The sequence below is a fragment of the Culex pipiens genome, chromosome 2, assembly GCF_016801865.2.
Source record: "Culex pipiens pallens isolate TS chromosome 2, TS_CPP_V2, whole genome shotgun sequence".
In the NCBI taxonomy this organism is placed as follows: Eukaryota; Metazoa; Arthropoda; class Insecta; order Diptera; family Culicidae; genus Culex; species Culex pipiens.
In genome coordinates, this window is record NC_068938.1 from 205,053,306 (window position 1) to 205,073,720 (window position 20,415).

A 20,415-nucleotide genomic window follows, 5' to 3' on the forward strand; every position below is an offset into this window, starting at 1 on the left:
TGTTGTTGTTGTAAAACGTAGGTTTGAGTGTAGAAGTGTGATGGGTCGTTGCAAGCCGGCCGGGATGTAAAACATCGCACTTGGGAATCACACTGAGAGTTTAATAAGACGGTTCGTATTGTTGGGTTGTTTGTTGTTTGTTGTTTGTTGTTTGTTGTTTGTTGTTTGTTGTTTGTTGTTTGTTGTTTGTTGTTTGTTGTTTGTTGTTTGTTGTTTGTTGTTTGTTGTTTGTTGTTTGTTGTTTGTAGTTTGTTGTTTGTTGTTTGTTGTTTGTTGTTTGTTGTTTGTTGTTTGTTGTTTGTTGTTTGTTGTTTGTTGTTTGTTGTTTGTTGTTTGTTGTTTGTTGTTTGTTGTTTGTTGTTTGTTGTTTGTTGTTTGTTGTTTGTTGTTTGTTGTTTGTTGTTTGTTGTTTGTTGTTTGTTGTTTGTTGTTTGTTGTTTGTTGTTTGTTGTTTGTTGTTTGTTGTTTGTTTTTATTTTAAATCAATGTACATATATTTGGTTTGCCAAACGTTACTTTCTAAAAATAACAAAACGTCAAATTTGAAGCAATTAAAAAAAGCTTCGTAAACTCCTTAAAAACATACTCTAACTTACTTTTTGACATCATTCAATATTAAAAGGTCCACAAAAAATCAACGATTTTTTGATTCAACATTTGAATTTAAAAAAACAGATTTAAATTCTCACACTCTTCTTGATAAATATTAGACAAATTAAGCTTCAAATTTCAATTTAATTTCTTTAAAAAAATAAATAAATGAACATTCCTACCAAAAGTCAGCATTATGTTATCAAAATAATTTAAATAAATATATTTCGCTTCCTGGCCATAACAATCACACCAATTTCCACAAATTGTTTGCCCAAACATTGAACAATGCTTGTAGACGAAACTCTGTTGCACTTCTTCATTGCCAACGGCGACAACGCCAGACCGGTGTAGGTCGCGGCGTCGTCGCCACAATTCCAGTTCTTGAACTCCCCAAAACAACCCGAAATGCACTACTTTACTACTGCGACGGCTGCTACCGGTTGCTGCCAAAGTGCTTTAAAGTAAATATAAATAAGCAGCAGCCCGCCTTCGGGAAAGCGAAAAACAACCTTTCACAGAATAAACTTGTTTGAGACCTTGATAAACTCAAAGCCTTTCTTTCTCCAGAAGCTGAAGGCGTTTTTTTTTGCCCAAAAAAGTGCATTTCCAGAATAAAGGCAATTTTGTCCTTCCCCTTTTTCGCAGCAGAACTGCAGTGATTTTTAGGGGGTCACTTGTTTAGACAGTCTTGCGGAGTGACTTTGAAACACTATTTATATCACAGTTAGTTGACCATCTGGGAATGATTCATGAGTCTCCGAATGATGACACCGCACCAGTTCACCCACATCTATATCAAACGATGGACGGCGTGCTAAATAGTTGCGGATATTTGGCCCGTATCAACATTGCCCACGACAACGGTAGCGCCCGGTAACGGCGAGAGATGGTTGGGTCAGGCGTGTAGTCAGGAAAGGTTTTATTTGTTAGTGTGTAAACTCATTTTGTAATAAAATCCAAAAAAAATGAAGAATGTATTCAAATATGAAAAGTTTCAATATATCGCTATCCCAATTCTAAAACTATTGTTTTTTTTTTCATTTCTCCTAACTCATTGAAACTAAATTTGCCTGACATTTGTTCGAAATCTTATGAAAGTTTCCGCATAAATACACGGATAGAAATCCTGTAAGCCAATGCAGCAACTCTTCAAATTTGTTAACATTAAAATGATTCGGAAACCGTCAAAAAAAAATTTCGATTTTGAAAACATCTACAGCAGAGTCGATTTTTTTATGATTTCGGAACAATTCAATGTTTTCAAATTCGACACGATTGGATTGGATTACATTATTTTTATCCGTGTACACGGAAATGTAATTTTCTGAATTACCTTTGCAAAATATAATTTAAAATTAAATGGGAGGGCGGGGGGAGGGGTGTTTTAGTTGAAAATGAAATTCATGAAAATGTTGTTTGAGGGAAAAAATAACCTCCAGATTTTTGGAGCACTTTTGAATGGGGAAGCGACTTAAACTATAAAAAATAAATCATTTTTAAGTTCTATGAACTAGAATCAATACAAAATGCATAACCATCATCGCTTTTAAATCTCGTACAAATTGAATTAATGATATTTTTTGTGAAAACACAATAAGCAGAAAATACAGATTTAATACAAGAAAAATAAGATTTTTTTCATATGTTTACCTATGTTTTATTTTTTTGGGAACAAAGAATTTTTTGGAAAGCATTTTCATCCAAGAAATTAATGATCTTAATTTTATGTAAAATCGGAATCGCAATCGAAATCCTTGCCCTGATAAAATTTTCGATTCTATATATTATATAATTTTTATTATATTTTTTCTTCAAAAATTTCATATTGGTTTTCTTGTTCCTGAGATTATGACTGTATCAAGCGCTGTAAACACAGGAAACATATTAAAATTAAGGCCGTTGCAAATATTTTTTTTAGGTTTATGTCCAAGAACCCCTGAAGAAGCGACAATAAAATAAAAAAATGCAGAAATTCAAATAACAAGCTTCAACATTTGAATGCAAAAAAAATCTTTCAAAATGCATTTTACACCAGTCCAGTTGCAATCACAGTACTGCACATTAGAATTTCACAAGTTTCAAAGGTTTTCAGTTTCTAAGACTTCTATTTTCGTTAAAATTTCGAAGTTCTCTGAAAAAAGTTACCTCTGATTTTTCGAAACGATTTTAAAGGAAGAAGGGAGTGGGGCGACATAAATTTCGAAAAATATTTGCAACGGCCTTAATTACAAAAATAAACAAAATCCGTGTCAACTTTTGAACCATATAAAAAAACGGCCCAACATTTGTCCACCAAAAGTTTAATTTTAAAGAAAAATCATAAAAAAAACATTTTGAAAAAACATTATTGAAACTTTTTATAACATTAAAGATTGGTTTTCTTGGTTCCTGAGAGGAAACTCTCAATATCTCAAAAGCGATTGTTATTGTCAATACAAGATACATTTCACTTTTTAAGTCCCTTCGAATTTTTCAAATTTAAAATTCATTTCTGACCACGGCGTGTTTTCTGGGCAACCTTAATTAGAAAAAATAGTCATCACTACTTTCAAATGTGTCTTATAGGAAATTTTCTCAGCTTTCCAATGCTTCTAAGAGCGAAATGTTTCATCGGGAAATTTCTGAGATATCAGTATTTTAAGTTTTTTCTTTTAAAATCCTTGATTATTAATTGGACACTTTTAAATAACAGTCCAGGAAACTTGTCAAATTATGTGTTTCATGTGTCTTTTACTCATCAAAATGTGCAGAATAAGACAAGAAACAACTTTGTAGAAGTTTGCAAACCGCTAAACATTTTGAAAATTAAGTTTTAACCGAATTTTTGGATATGTGGGATTTATTCAAATATTAAAATAATAAAATCGTATTGAAATATTAATTTTAAAAGAACAAATAGATTATTACACAATTGATGTGCACAAATAACACCGGTCTGCTCTGATCCAGCTTGGAATTAGCTGATACAACCGAAATTTCTACAGGTTTGAGATTGATAGGGTATTACAAGATTTTTATGCATAAATATAATATTTCCTTAATCAAACACTAAACAGTTGCATGGATACAAAACATGTTTAATACTAGAAATTAAACTGCAAATTACTGTTGCGAGCTTTAGGAGAAATACTTTTCATTAGTATGAAATGATTGTTTTAGTTTTTTTGTATTAAATGATTAAATGATTAGCAATATTTTAGAAGTTTATAAGACTCTCATCTTCAATCTCATCTATAAAAAAAATATATATATTTCTTGATTTTTTTTTTCAAATAGTTTGATAAGAAAGTTTCTGTTTGTTTTTTTTTTGTTAAAATATTATTTAATTTTTGTTCAAACAAAAAAAAATGTTTGTGACGGTGTTTTCAGCATTCTGAATTGGAAGACTCGAGTTTAAGTGCTACTTTTAAGTGCATTTTCAACAGAAAACATTTTATAAAATTTAATTTTTATTTTATACTGATGAAAATATGACTTTTGAAGCTTGCTACAGTAATATGTAGTATATTTTCGATTTCAAATCATATTTGTATTTATGTTCCAGGTTAATGTTTGCTTAAGAAAATATCAAATTTATTCATTAAAATTCAATAATACCATTAACAATCACAAACCTGCCATAGTTTCGGTTGAACAAGCTAAATCAGAGTAGACACGTGTTATTTGTACACAAAAAATATGTAATTATCAAATAATTCTTGTACAAAATATATTTTTACACTGTTTTATGATTTTAATTTCTGAATAAATCCCATATATTCAAAAACTTAGACAAAACATGATTTGCAAAATGTTTAGCGTTTTGCAACCTTCTACAAAGTTTTTTTTGTCTTATTCTGCACATTTTGATGAGTAAAAGACACATGAAACACATCATTTGACAAGTTTCCTGGACTGTTATTTAAAAGTTTCCAATAAATAATAAAGGAATTTAAAACCAAAAACAATAAAATAGAGATATCTCAGGAATTTCCCGATGAAACATTTCGCTCTTAGAAGCATTGGAAAGCTGAGAAAATTTCCTATAAGACACATTTGAAAGTAGCGATGACTATTTTTTTCCTGATAAGGTTGTTCTAGGAAACACGCCGTGTGACATTTGAAATGGAAGTAACACTCTAATTAGCCCTTTTCAAATGCTAGTCTCCATGCAAATTTACAATTTTTTTTTAGATTTGCATTTCAATGGAAATTAACGCGCAATTGACTCAAACTATTTAAAATGAATTTTAATTCTTAGCGTGATTGATCCAGTATAGTAATAATTTATGCAATATGACAATGATTTTTTAAGCACGGTTCGTAAATTTATTCAACGAGGCTTAACAAGCTGGATAAATACGACGAGTCGTATTGTTACATAAACTACTATTAAACTGGTTCAATCGTGCTAACAGTGATTATCCACGGTGATTTTTTTTAAATTGTTTTCAGTTGATTGGACGTCTATTTCAGTTGAAACTTTAAAGTTTGAGAAAAAAAAATTAAAACATTGTTGCAATTCCGAAAAACACTCCCTCAATAATACTCCGAAAAATCAAGAGGCAAACAAAATATTGCAATCAACGATAACAATTTCATAAACTGTGTCCACGTGGTTTATGAATGGTCCCTTTTAATACGTTAGGATTCGTTTTTGAATTAATATTGAAACAAAAAATGTTTAGCAGAGAATTTTTTATCGCGAACATTATTAATCTGACTTGGGGTTTTAAAAAGAATTAAAGATTGACAATTAACTGTACCGTAATCTGGGGCGAATTTGACAGCAAAGATCAAATTGGGATATGTATGTTAGCCATGTTTTTGCACCATATTATGATATTTTTTAATTGGTTTGGCTGAACAGACACAGAACAACATTTTTTGATTTCCATTTTGAAGCATTCAAGAGCTCTCAAAATTTTGTCCCTATTCAGACTATAATACCGATTCGCCCAAGATAACGGTATTGATTTATAATGCATTTTACAACCCTTATTCCATGTAAAAAAAAACTATGGCTTGCAATTACAAATTGTTAATGCTTTGTTTTGTTTTTATTTTTAAAAAATCCCGGTGCGACTCCTAGGAAATTCAAAATCTTCAACATTGTCACCCTCTACTCTCATTCAAAGTGCTTCGGTTTGAATCTCGAAGTACGCTTACGATTTTTTGTGCATCAGTTCTTTTTTTATAACTATATCAGAGCGCCGTCTGTTGACATCCAATTACAGCTTCTGCCAAACTTTTCAAATAGTTTGGTTGCCCGTTCTCATTATAAAATAAATATATCTAGTTGTAGAACAGTAATCAATAATCATGCTCCAAGAGTTTTCTAACAAGTTTTGCCTTGAAATTTGGTTTTGATTTAGATTAAGTTGAACTAGATGAGAAACTTGAACTTTAAAAAAAAACTTCAAACATCTTCACCAACTCTGCTGCTACGACCCTGCCCGCTTCAGAGTCGCCACCGCCAGCACTGCCCATCGTCTTGGCAGAGTCAGGCAAGCAAAGTTCGTAGCTATAGTGAAGTAGTCTTTATCAAACGGTCGCCCGATTCGCACATGGACTTTCCATCGCCGCGCCACCGGTCTCTTTTATTTCGTCGCACTTGAACGCGTTTTTTCGCTTTACATGTTTTTTTTTTTTTTTTTTTTTTTGCTACAACCAGTAACAGTACAGATTTTGGCACTTGCAGAAATGTTATCACCACCGGACGGACCTATTAATAGTTGGAGACACTAGTGAAAGAGGGGGTTTGGTGGGGCCGTTATCTCTGACCGATGGTCAAAACGTGGCAAAAAGTTTTGCGGTGAAAAGTGGTAACGGAATTTTATGGATAGTGATCTGCAACGACGACAACGCCAATCATGAGGGTGCAAAGAATCTTCCGTCAGTTCAAACATTCCGCTTATCGCAAGGTGAGGACGACAAGTGTTTCTTATCGAAAGTGGTTGAATCTCAGTTTTCGTGAAGATAGTGATAGTTTTATCATGATGGTATCAACGAAAACAACAAGCTCGGCGACTTTCACGACGGTCAAAATAACAGCTTAATCCTGTTTTCCAAAAATATTTTGCCAAAAAAAAGTGTCCACACGTATCATTTCGATCGCAAACCAGTTTTCGAAACCGCATCCTAATTCTCAAAAAAAAAAGCTCCGAATATCTGGGGCGCGTCGATAGACGTGGATCAAATAACTGCGTTCGAGTTTGACCAAGTTTGCTCTTCGAAAGGAGATTTGATATTCTTCTCTGCTGTGTTTACCTTCACCTGTGCCCACCTGACGACGACGACGACGACGACGACGCGAATTCTTAATTAATTCGGGGCTTCCAATTTAATGACTGTCTCCTCTTTGATATCCGATACCACTCCGATCTACCACTTTGGTTTCGCGATTCACGTACTGTACTCTCTTCTTCTGACCGGGGAAGCTATGTTTATAAAAATAACAACGAAAAAAAAGGAGTCGTTATTTACTCCGCGGGTAGTTCACGTTCACGATGGGGGTACCTGGGCGTATTTTTGGCGCAAGGAATATCATTTGGAGCAGTTCATTGGCTCCCGCCAGGTTGTATAAATGATCTGCGTGATAGATTAGCTGCTTCTAAATGTAGATCAAATTGCCACTTAAAAAGTTGTTACATATTTCCTTTAAAAAGTTTTTTATAAACACATTTACTTAAAGCTTTTGTGCAATTGAACTGAACAAAACAGTTTCACACAAAGCTTAAAGTATATCTTTATTGTTGATTTGTTTGAAAAATGAATTTTCCTCCCTTTTGTAATTCGTGTCGCAAACTCGTCCCAGCAATTAAGCTGAAGCACGCTGCAATGATTGATCAGATAACAAAATTGCTTTGTTCTTATCGCTATAAACTCATGTTAGAAAATGCTTTTTAACTGAAGTTTTTTCAGAAGAGTGTTTTGTGTCAAAGTCAAAGAAAGAATTAATTTTCAAGCAATAAAAATAACAAGTAAAATTACTAACTGTTGTTGGGGGGTTGATATTCTTATTAATTGATAGTCCCTGTGTTTCCTACGTATTTTATCCTTAAAATGACCAAATTGATTGATTTCATCAAATTGACCAAAAGTAAGGTTACTTTCAATGTTTTATTTGAGTTTATAAAAAGTTCCGAGTACCATTCATTAGAAATCAAAATTTTAATAAAAATATTAATTTTTGTTGACACCAAAAAAAAATAAATCGTGGTTCATATATTTTCGAAATTTAATGAGAAACTAGTTTTACTGAAAATTTCTATAAATATTGTGATATTTTTGAATTCTGTTTCAAATGCAAATGAAACTTGTAACATAGAAACTACACACTCAGATTTTTATGCCGAACTTCGGCAGAATTCTGCCGAAATCAGAACAACTTATCGCTCGGCAGAAATATATGCCGAATCTCGGCAAAATGTGAGTCATTGTCCCGATTACTCGGTGAAAAATGACAGTTAATTTGCCGAAGTTCGGCATTTTTCTGCCGAAGAAATCAGTTGTTCTGTTTTCGGCAGAATTCTGCCGAGCTCGAAAACCAAAAATGAGTGTGTAGCTTCCAATAATGTAGACTATTTTTAGGATCGAACTCTTTTTCATAGAGATAAATATGACACTTTGAGAGTATTCAAATAATCATATTTATCAGTGTTTTCTTCATTATACAATAATGAACCTGATGCACAGTTTACACACTCAGAATCAATTTTCGACTTCGGCAGAATTATCTGCCGACCGTGCTCGGCAAGGTAATATTCTGCCTAAATCTCGGTAGAAAATTTATTGTCCCAATATTCTCGGTTAAATTTAACCGATAATTCGGCAGATCTAGGCAAAATGCCGAAGTTCGTCAGTTAAATTTAACGAAAATCTCGGCATGTCCAAAACCTACCGAGTTCGGCAATTCATCTGTCAAATTCGCTAGAAAGTGCCGAGCTGTTTGGTTAGATGTTGAGGTAGCCATATTTGTTTTCGATATGAGAAGTACTCGCTAAGCTAAGTTCTGGTTCTTTGGATAAATCCGGATTTCTACTCGAATTTCTACAGGATTTCTACTTGAAAGCTAGGTAATAATAAAAAAAGCTAGGTAATTTAATAAAATCAGTAAGTGAAAAGATAATCTGGAGGGTCTTTCATTTGCAGCTTTTACCAAGGAAATGCATGACGATGGCGCTTGGTAGCAATATAGGATTCATTCTGGTTCAAAAGAATATATATATTACAATACAATATATAATATATTACATATATTATATAATATATTACAATACAATATATAATACAATATATTGTATCAGATTATACTATAAACGACCAATAAATATGAAAACACGCATGCATATTGTTTCAAAATACGTGGAATAATGTTTTTTCAGCTTTTAACTAATTGCGAAAATCTCGATTTGTTTTTATTATGATAAATGCTGAGATTTTCGGTTAAATTCGTTTCCAGGAATGCCGAGATTTTCGTTATAAACAAGCTGACTGTCAAAATTACTTTTGCCGAGACTTCGGCGAATGAATTTTCTGCCGAACTCTCTGCCGAGCGCTCAGTTGTTCTGTTTTCTGCAGAATTCTGCCGCAGAATTTTGCTTAGATCTGCCGAATTATCGGTTAAATTTAATCGAGAATATTGGGACAATAAATTTTCTACCGAGATTTCGGCAGAATATTACCTGCCGATCACGGTCGGCAGATAATTCTGCCGAAGTCGAAAATTGATTCTGAGTGTGTATCGTAACCAATAAAACAACAAATTACAAATCAACATTCAAAACTATTTAAAGTATGTTTAAAAATACTTCCTGAGGTACTTTAAATACTTATTTTTCGAGATCAAAATGGTTCCATACCATTCCGGTTATATTTAATTGATATTTTTCATTTTGCAAAAAATGATATTTTTCATTTTGCAAAAAGCACGCATACCTTAAAATCGATTGTGAAATATGCATTTCAAACCAACATTTTAAAATTTATTGTTTCATTTTTCGAACAAAAAACAACTAAAATTAAAAAAAAATTTCATGATTCAATTATATTCACATAAATTTTATTGTTGTTCTTGTACTCTTCCTTGATAAGAAATTATGAAAAAATAAAACTTAGTACAAAAAGTCTATAATCTAACACTAATCTACTGAAAAAATGGTTTTGTTTTTTTATCAGCCAACATAATCTTAATTGTTGAACAAAACCTTAATTATATAATATTTATTGAATATTATATAAATTGAAAAATATTGTGGTTTGAAAAGCTTGTTTCAAATTTTAAAAAATCAAACAAATATTGAAAAGAGTATCAAAATGTAAAAAAATAAATGTTTTCGAAACTTGAATTCAAGAAAATCTTAGAATTTAAAAGGGGACAATGTCAAAATTACGTTGAAAATTTAATTTGTGCATAGGAAATTTATTTAGCACAGATTGAACTGGAACGTGGTTCCAACAGATTATGGAAATATTTTTTTTTGACAGTTTTTAAATTCAAAAATCAAATGAAAGATGCACAAAAAGTAAGTTTTCAAATTTCAACTTATACAAACTATAATATATTTCAAGTTTCGGTAATTTTTATTTATGTTTCACATGTGGCCAGCGATGAACGAAAAAAAAATGCCAAAATAGCCCGTAAGGTTCAGCTGACTGAGAACCTCGCCTTAGGCGGTTTCAAAAACACCCAAAAAGCAAGAAGTGAAAACTTGGTTTATTGAATCATTCAAAAAAAAACTCCAAATATCCACAATATTCTCAACATTATTTTTTTTTTTTTTTTTGCCAAAGTAGAATTTTTTGGTTCATGAAAATGCACATTATGAAATGAAGATGATTTTGAAATGAAGATGATGTCTGAATGAATGAAGATTTTTGAGAGTAAATGAGAATTTAATAAGTAATTTGATTGTTATCCGAGCATTCGTTGGAGAAGGTTGTCTGATTCAACATGACTCGTCGCGTCCCGGCGCAAAACGCCGGCAATATCGCCCTACCTGCGGCTCAAGCAGGCAAAAAAGTGGGAATTTCCAAAAGGAAGGTTGAGGCCTCAACTGATGGCCAAAAACCGGGGATTTCCAAGAGGAAGGTGCTTTTGGAAGTGACATCGAACAGCAAAAAGACGAAAAAGAGCGACGGTACTGTACCGATGGATGAGGAGGAGGAGAACTCTTCGTCGCACGAGGAGCAGCTTTTGAAGAACAACAAGTTCGCTGGACTGCCTGACGAGGACCAGGTAGCGAAAGCAAAGGAGAATGAAGTGAAACAGCGAAAGGAGAAACTGCCTCCTTTTTATGTGCGGCAATCAGCAGCAACGATCGACTTTCGAGCGGGGCTGGTTGAACTCATCAAGTCTGGGAAAGTCCAAGGCAACATTCGTCTGTGTCAGGACGGATTTAAGGTGCTGGTGCAATCCAGGCAGCACTATCAACTGGTCAAGGAATACTTGACCGAAAACGAGGCGGAGTACTTTACCCATGATGTCGCCATGGATAAGCCGTACAAAATCGTCGTCAGAGGTCTGTACGACATGCCAGTGGAGGAATTAGCTGCCGAGCTAAAAGTTTTGAAACTGGATGTGTTGGCCGTGCACAAAATGAGCCGACGCAACAAAGACATCAAGTACCGTGACCAGCTCTACCTGCTGCATTTGGCTAAGGGATCGACGACGCTTCCTGAGCTGAAGGCAATCCGAGCGGTTTTCAACATTATCGTGTCGTGGGAGCGATACCGACCAGTGCACCGTGACGTCACACAATGCTTCAACTGCCTGGGCTTCGGGCATGGAGGTAAGAACTGCCACCTAAAGCGTCGTTGCGCCAAATGTGGTACCGATGCGCACATCACATCCCAGTGCATCCAAGATTCGCTGGTGAAGTGCCTCAACTGCAACGGTGAGCACTCGTCAACCGACCGAAAGTGCCCCAAGAGAGCTGAGTTCGTGAAAATTCGGCAGCAAGCATCGACGAAGAATCAGCCTCAGCGTCGTAGAACTCCTCCAGCCCTGGTGGAGCAAAACTTTCCACCTCTTCAACCGCGACGCCAGGTCCCGAACTTGGCACCGTTGCCGTTGGATCCCAGGAAGAGAGCTGAGATGCATCAACCGCGGCCGGGTTCCAGCCAGGAGCCGAGACCGTCACCACCGGGCTTCAGCCAGGAGCCAAGACCAACCCAAGAACCAGCAGTTGAGGAAAATGGTAATGATCTTTACACCTCAACCGAACTCCTCAATATTTTCAAACAGATGTCCGCTGCACTGCGTGGATGCAAAACCAAGACCCAGCAGATTGAAGTGCTGACCTCGTTCGTCATCCAGTATGGATCGTAGGTCCCTCAAGCTGCTGAATTGGAACGCTTGCTCCATTAGGAGGAAGAACTTAGAGCTGGTGGATTTTCTTCGCGAGAAGGAGATCGACGTAGCTGCCATCACGGAAACTCATCTGAAGCCCGGTGAAAAAGTTTATCTGCAAAACTACAAGATCGCGACGCAGCTCGACAGGACCACCTCTGGAGGAGGAGGTGTGCTTGTCGCTGTTCATCGTGATCTCAAGCCACGCCGGCTGCCACACTTCAAGCTGGATATCATCGAGGCCGTTGGGGTGGAAATTTCCACTTCGGTTGGCCCAGTACTCTTCATTGCTGCATACTGCCCACGTCAGGTGAATGCCAGAGATGGTTCAGCAGCAAAACTGAAGAGCGATATCCAGAAGCTGACACGGCGGAGCGCAAAGTACATCATCGCTGGTGACCTCAACGCGAAGCATGAAGTTTGGGGCAACAGCAGGAGGAATCGGAACGGAGTGATTCTGCACAACGATCTGCAAAACGGATACTACAACGTTGTGAGTCCAGATCGTCCAACGAGGGTGGCTCGGTCTGGGAATCACTCAATCATCGACTTCTTCATTACCAATATGGCTGAGAACGTGGCTCATCCTGAGGTGTTTGAAGAGTTGAGTTCTGATCACTATCCGGTGGTTGTGGAGGTTGGAGCTTCCGTTACTCCGCAGCGGCAACCAACCCGGAAAGATTACCACAACGTTGACTGGCAGCAGTTTCAGCAAGTGGTAGACAGCAACATCGACTATGATCAACACCCGGAAACTTCTGCTGATATTGATCGTTCGCTGGAGGTGATCCAGCAGGCTATCAACCAAGCAGAGGCTGCCAACGTTCGGGAGGTTCCTGTTAATTTTAAGGTAACTGATATTGACGTAGATACTAAACACTTGATTAGACTTAGGAATGTTTATAGGAGACAATATCAACGGACTGGGGACTATGACAAAAAGATTTCAGTGAACAATTTGAACAAAATCATACAAGACCGACTTGACAATATCAGAAATCAAGAATTTTCAAAACATGTAAGCCAGCTTGGGAATTATTCAAAACCATTTTGGAAACTTTCAAAAGTTCTTAAAAACAAACCAAAGCCTATTCCTCCTCTTATTGTTGAGGATTCTCCTTTGATTACATCCGAGGAAAAGGCAAATGCACTTGGGCTTCATTTTGTTAGTTCACATAATCTTGGCGCTTCCATGACCAGCCGTAAAGAAACATCAGTTGCCAATAGTATTTCAACAATCAATGACTCTACCTTTGAATTTCCTGCAGATTCCCATGTTTCTGGTGAGGAAGTCAAAGTTGCAGTTAAACAAATGAAAAATATGAAAGCTCCTGGCTTTGATAACATTTTTAATCTAGTGTTGAAAAAACAGAGTGATCAGTTCTTCCAACATCTAGCCAATATTTTCAATAAATGTTTGCAACTTGGTTACTTCCCCACCAATTGGAAACTGGGCAAAGTCATACCAATTTTGAAGCCTCAAAAAGATCCAACATCGCCAACAAGTTATCGTCCCATTAGTCTTTTGAGTAGTCTGTCCAAACTCTTTGAGAAGGTCATCTATTCAAGGCTTTTGGATTTTACCAACGATAATAATATAATTTTGAATGAGCAGTTTGGCTTCCGAAAGGGGCATAATACTGCTCATCAGCTTACGAGAGTAACTAAAATCATCAAGCAGAACAAGCTTGAGTCTAAATCAACTGCTATGGCTTTGTTGGATGTTGAGAAGGCTTTTGACAATGTTTGGCATGATGGTTTGATACATAAACTGTATTTATACGGTTTTCCAATGTATCTTATCAAAATTATCCAGCACTATCTTTCGGAGAGATCGTTCAGGGTTTTTCTGAATGGGATTGCATCTGGATTATTCAACATTGATGCTGGGGTTCCCCAAGGAAGTATTCTTGGCCCACTTCTGTACAATATTTTTACATCTGATTTGCCTACTCTTCCTGGTAATGGTGTCTTGTCACTTTTTGCTGATGACACTGCCGTTATTTATAAGGGTAAAATAACCAGATATTTAGTTGGCCGTCTTCAGAAGGGTCTTGACGTTCTTTCCGAATACTTTGGCGACTGGAAAATTCGCATAAATGCAGCCAAAACTCAAACCATCATTTTTCCACTTTCCAAATCGGCCCGATTTGTCCCAAAGGATGATGTTTTGATTAAAATGAATGATGTTTCAATACCCTGGTCAAAGGAAGTTGTCTATTTAGGTCTCATACTTGACTCGAAACTATTGTTTCGGCAGCATGTAGATAAAATATTGAACAAGTGCAGCATTCTCATCAGGTGTTTGTATCCTTTAATTAACAGAAAATCAAAGCTATCTTTGAAAAATAAGCTAGCAGTTTACAAACAAATAATTTACCCCGTTATTGAGTATGCAGTACCTGTTTGGGAGTGTTGCGCTAGAACTCATAAATTGAAGCTCCAGCGTGTCCAAAACAAGGTACTCAAAATGGTTTTGAATGTTCCTGGCTGGACAAGATCAAGTGAGGTTCATGAATTAGCAGAAGTAAAAATGTTGGATCAGAAGATTCAAGAAAAATGTTTGAAATTCAGGGAAAAATGTGCTATTTCTGAATACCCCTTGATTCAAGGATTGGTTTAGTTTATTGTAAGTTTAAGTTAGTTTTAGGTTAGGTTATGTTTTCTTAACATTTTTTTTTTCCTCATTGTACCTAGTGTTACAAAAATGATAAATCATATATTTTTAAAGTTATGGAAATGAACAGTGTTTAAATCACGAAAAGCAAATTAAAGCTGAAGAGCCACAGCTGACCACTTATTATGTAAACCAAATGTAATTATTATAAGAAAGATTCAATAAAGTATATTTAATTCAAAAAAAAAAAAAAAAAAAAATAATAAGTAATTTTACCACTTTTTTCTGTAATTTCTGCATTGTGTTGTTAGGTTAGTAAATTTTCAAGATTTCGCGGACAGCGTGAAATTCGTGAATTTTTAAAATTTCCGTAAAATCCCGTGAAATTTGCGTAAGGTTCAAATCAATGCACAAACATAACAACATGAAATAATTTATCAACTTTTCTTAGAAAATTTACCAAATTAAATTATATTTTCATTCTTTGTAATAACACATTGCCTACAATTCTTTTAAAGCTACAATTTCAAAAGAAATCAGAATATTAAAACTTGGTTCATTCAAGATTACATTAAGTTTGCTTACTAATATTGTTTTTGATCTTTAAAATCAAACCTTTTTGTACCATCTCAGATTTTTTTGAAAAAATCAAATCAAATTATTCGCTCTACAGCATTGCCTTGGCGTTCTCGATTACGAGATTCCTACTCGAAACTAGGTGTCCGAAGGCTTGATTGTTGAGGCAATTGCAAACCTCTTTTTACACCTAAGCTTCCATCCACCCCGGGATTCGAACTGACGACCTTTGGATTGTGAGTCCAACTGCCTACCAGCGACTCCACCGAGAAAGGACCCAGGGAGACGACTCCTACACCTGGACTGAGCTTACGACCTAACCTTTAGGTTAGTCCGGGCCAACATTTACTTGCCCATCCCACGGAGGGCGCGATCAGACAAATCTCGTCTCGAAAAATGCCACCGGGACCTTCTGGGATCAAACCCAGGCCGACTGGGTGAGAGGCAACCACGCTTACCCCTACACCACGGTCCCGGCAGATTTTTTTGAGTCCCGTTTAAATTTCACGTTATTTGATGACGTTCCCGTAGAAATTTAAAATTGTCAGCTTAAAAAAGCAATGTCATTTCTGTTTTTATCTGCCAAAACATTGAAAAATATCTCAGAATTTTCTTCAAATATTTTTTTCCCACTATTTTTTTTTTGTTTTCTGATCTTTAATATTATTTTTACTTTTCGTTACCGATTATATTATTTTTGCCTTAAGATTTTAAAATATTTTTTTGGATAGGGAGACTAAAACTTTTTTAAACATTTTATTGGGTATATGACGCAGAAGGTTCAAGTTATTTAAATCTTTTTAGCTAGACAAGATTGTTGAACCTTGTTCTGATTTGGAATTTCAAAATAAAAATTTATCGAAATTTACAAAGCGGATTCAGTGACAGTTTATTAATCAACTTAATGTTAACATGTTAAGGTTAATGTTAACATTCCATAAGTTGTCTTCCTAAGGTGTCTTGATAAGGTCCAGTTTGTGAAGATACATTACCTTCCCTTTACTAAGCAATCGAATCCAGAAGGGAAAAGATCACCAGTTGTGTTGGTCCGAGCCGGGATTTGATCCCCGATCTACCGCTTACGAAGCGGAAGCGTTACCACTGGGCTACGTGGCTCGGCATTTTTTACGTTCTGTGAAATTTCCGGAAAATTAAAAAGTTGAAATTAAGCTCCCCGTGAAATTTACAATTTTGAGCATGAAAGATCACCAAACCTATTCATAACCTACCGAAAACACAAAATTGGTCAAAAATCACTTGTCGATAACGTTGAAAATTGCTAAAAATCATTTTCAATTAACAAGAACCTTCAAGATTGAAGGTTAGTATGTGTCCTAGTTGCCATATTGTCACCGCAAAACAAACAGGCAAAGTTCTCCACCACATCACTCAGGTTAAGCCATTAACCTGGCAGCAGGTGACGCGTGGATCCATTCCGCGGGTACCTTTTCGCTTTTTAATGTACACATACGATGACAGACTTGCTGTCAGAGGTCACCTCCCCTAATGAGAATCCAACTAGAACTCCTAATTAATGGTCTCCGTGGACTGTTTGAAGAACGCTGGTTGACACATCATTCTAAATCACGTCTTTAGACAACCTCGGGTCATAACTCCACGTTGATCATTAACTGAAACTATACATTATCTGCTCATGTTCTATCCAGGTTTTTAAGCGAAAATGGCGTTCGAAAGGTGAACGCCCGAAATGTCAAAATCACGCAGTGGTACCAACATTACGAAAAAAGTGTGCCAATTGCATGACAGCTACATTTGTTTTTCCAATGTTGGTGCTACTGCGCGATTTTGACATTTCGGACGTTCACCATTCGAACGCCATCTTCGCTTAAAAACCTGGATACGAATGAAGTCGTGTGTCTGTTTGATGGACCTGCAAGATAATCTCCAAACACTAATCGAGCTCCTTCCCTCGTCACTCCCGACTTTAAATCAAATTTCATCGCGCTTTACAGCCAGAAGTGACGCCGGCTGAATCAAATTCGACACAAGACATAAAACCTGACGAAACGGAAACCGGGGACAGCGAAAAAAAACAAAGTTAGCCATGCCGGCCGGCCGGCCGGTGTCGATCGCCGGGGGTGGCCGCGCAGGTCTCCAGGTGATGGGCTACCTTATGTTGGTTAACCCTTAGTGTTCAAGTTGGCTTTCTATTTTTTTGTAATAATATTATTTAAAAAAGTTGAAAACAATAAATTAACCGAATAACTAAACCGGTGGAATAAAACAATAAAAAAGATTAACAAAGAGATGTTTAAAACGAACAAGATAAACTAAAAGCAACAAAGTGATCAACGGAGGGTTAAATGAGGTAGAGAGAAGTTGAATGACGCGATCGTAAAACAGTAATTACCGCGTGGCGAGGGTGGAGGAAGAAGAAAACAAACGTCAGGTACAGCGGAGAAGGCCAAGGTCATTGCCAAGAGTGGATCAACGGCGTTAGAACTTGGCGCAAAGAACATCACGTTCCTATAGATAAACTGATGACTTATGGAAATTGCACTTTTTTTCAGCTGTTGAGACGGTGCATCATCGTCTAGAAGTGTTGCCCGGCCATAGCTAATAGCATCGGTGCGCGAACGATTGATTTACGATAACCGCAAAGTATATTGTTTGAAGTTAAAGTATTGTGTTGTTGCTTGGTGTCGAGAGTTGATTCCGAGATTTGGATGCACCTTTTCAAACTCATCAAGCCACGCGGTTGGTGTGTTGCTCATTTGAATTGCAAAATGGCTTCTTCTTTTACGACCGGGCAATTGGCACGCTCGTCAACTTTTAAATGCTAAATGTGGGGTGACATTTTCGTATAGTCTTCCGTTACAGCAATTTGGATATTTTTTACGAGGTAGCTGAAAAGGTTTATCACCAGGGAGTACACGGGTCGTTAAAGTCAACTTGTTATGAATTCGTAATAAATTACCATTGGTCACAATAAGTTAAAAGTAACGGAAAGAAAATATTTAAAAAAAATCTTTTAATCTGCTAATTGAAATTAAATTATCTCAATTCAAACGTTGTTGATCGTTGAGATTGTTATAATAGGCACATAAAGATCTCACCCCATGCCCCACTCAAACATCCAGTAGCACACCTGATCGACTCATTGTCATGGTAATTACCTCATACTATTAATCCCCCTCACTCCCCCTCCACAGATCCGCCAGGCCACCATCGGCGACTGGCTGCTGAAGGTGCTTTTTGTCCTATCATGCTCACTCATCACGGTGGTACTCATCATTCAGAAGTACCACAGCCTGTCCAACTTCAAGAAGACTCTCTACTACCGATACATAAGCGACGAACCCTTCTTCGACGGCAGCCCACGAAATGTGGAAGGACTCCGCGTGGATTGGCATGACTACGCGTTAATTGCCAGTGAGACAGAACGACACGGCCCGGGGGAACACGGGAAGCCGCTGAAGCTGCGAGAACCGGGCGATATCAAGCTGAACGATAAGCTGTACAAGGAGAACGGATACTCGGCGGTGGTCAGCGACTTGATCGCGCTGAACCGGTCGATTCCGGACATTCGACACCCGCAGTAAGTCTGGATGATGTCCTGTGTGGGATGTTAGGCATGATCTTTCTCAATACACTGTAGCTTTCAGGTGTCGAAAGAAACGGTACCTCCAGGAACTGCCAACGGTTAGTGTGATCATCATCTTCTACAACGAGCACTGGAGTGCTCTACTGAGGACAGTTTACAGCGTCCTGAACCGATCACCGCCACATCTACTTAAGGAGATCATCTTGGTGAATGATCATAGCACGAAACCTTTCCTCTGGAAACCTCTGCAGGAATTCGTCGAAAGCGAACTTAGTCCAAAGGTCAAGCTGATCCACTTACCGGAACGATCAGGCCTGATCATTGCCCGGCTGGCCGGTGCCAAAGCTGCCAGCGGAGATGTACTGATCGTGCTTGACTCGCACACCGAAGTTAATGTCAACTGGTTACCTCCACTACTAGGTATGTCTCAAGATTCTCAAATACACCAAACCCACTAACAACCCCCACCTTTTCAGATCCCATCGCCCAGGACTACCGCACCTGCGTCTGCCCGCTGATCGACGTGATCGTGCACGACACCTTCGAGTATCGATCCCAGGACGAGGGCAAACGGGGCGCCTTCGACTGGAAGTTCTACTACAAGCGACTACCGTTGCGCCCGGGCGATCTGGACGACCCAACCGAACCCTTCGAAAGTCCGATCATGGCCGGCGGCCTGTTCGCGATCAGTTCCAAGTTCTTCTGGGAGCTGGGCGGGTACGACGAGGGGCTGGACATCTGGGGCGGTGAGCAGTACGAGCTGAGCTTCAAGATCTGGCAGTGCGGTGGACGGATGGTGGACGCACCGTGTTCGCGGGTTGGTCACGTCTACCGGGGGTACTCGCCGTTCCCGAACCCTCGCGGGGTCAACTTCGTCACCAGAAACTTCAAACGGGTCGCCGAGGTCTGGATGGACGAGTACAAGCAGTTCCTGTACGAACGGAACCCGCAGTTTGACAAAACGAACCCGGGAGATCTCACCAAGCAGAAAGCCCTACGGGAGAAGCTCAAATGTAAACCGTTCAAGTGGTTCCTCGAAGAAGTGGCTCCCGATCTGCTTGTGCGCTACCCCTTGCGAGAACCTCTCCCGTTCGCTTCCGGACGTGTTCAGAGCGTCGCAAATCCAAAGCTCTGCTTGGACACGCTCAACCACAAAGCGAAGGAACCAATCGGTGTGTTTGGATGCGCGCCGAACAAGACGCATCCCCAGAACAACCAGTTCTTCACTTTGACCTACTACCGAGACATCCGGGCAGCGAGCGTCGAAAAGTGCCTGGACGCTTCGAGTGACGATGCCGAGGTCATCCTCTTCAACTGCCACGAGTCGCAGGGTAATCAGCTGTGGAGATACGATCAGGTAATACCCTAGACGTCATTCTCATCTTCAATCACTAAAGATTCTTCACCCAACAGGAGACTCAGATGATCATGCACGGAAAACCCAGCCGAGATCAGTGTCTGGATCTGGTGGGCAAAAAGGTGGTCGTATCGAAATGTGATAACCGGAAGAAGACGCAACGGTGGGATTGGGGCTACGTCAATCGGGAAAATTTGGACAACTGGGAAGAGTACGGTGCAAAGTTACTGCCGTGAAGTGGAGTTGGTTTAGTACGAACAAACGATTTTATGTGAATAGATTTCTTTATCCTTTCTAGAGACTGCTTAGCGAACGCTGAAGATGTACAAATAAAGCAATATTTTGTAAATATACAACCGATTTGTTTTTTTTTT

The 20,415-nt window shown here is 37.9% G+C and overlaps 2 protein-coding genes across 2 annotated transcripts in view; one reads left to right on the forward strand and one right to left on the reverse strand.

Moving 5' to 3' along the window:
- The first annotated feature begins 6,246 nt into the window (after positions 1 to 6,246).
- LOC120416368 (N-acetylgalactosaminyltransferase 6-like) lies at positions 6,247 to 20,397 on the forward strand. The gene is made up of 5 exons (XM_039578103.2): positions 6,247 to 6,497; positions 18,293 to 18,678; positions 18,746 to 19,104; positions 19,161 to 20,041; positions 20,098 to 20,397. Exons 1-5 carry the CDS (start codon positions 6,447 to 6,449, stop codon positions 20,275 to 20,277), a joined length of 1,857 nt encoding a protein of 618 aa, XP_039434037.1. The 5' UTR covers positions 6,247 to 6,446; the 3' UTR covers positions 20,278 to 20,397.
- Positions 20,327 to 20,415, reverse strand: part of LOC128092711 (basic proline-rich protein-like) — a 13,601-nt gene continuing 13,512 nt past the window's right edge. Inside the window, exon 3 of the mRNA XM_052707082.1 lies at positions 20,327 to 20,331. Coding sequence (XP_052563042.1) covers positions 20,327 to 20,331 — 5 coding nt within the window. The remainder of the gene's footprint in view (positions 20,332 to 20,415) is intronic.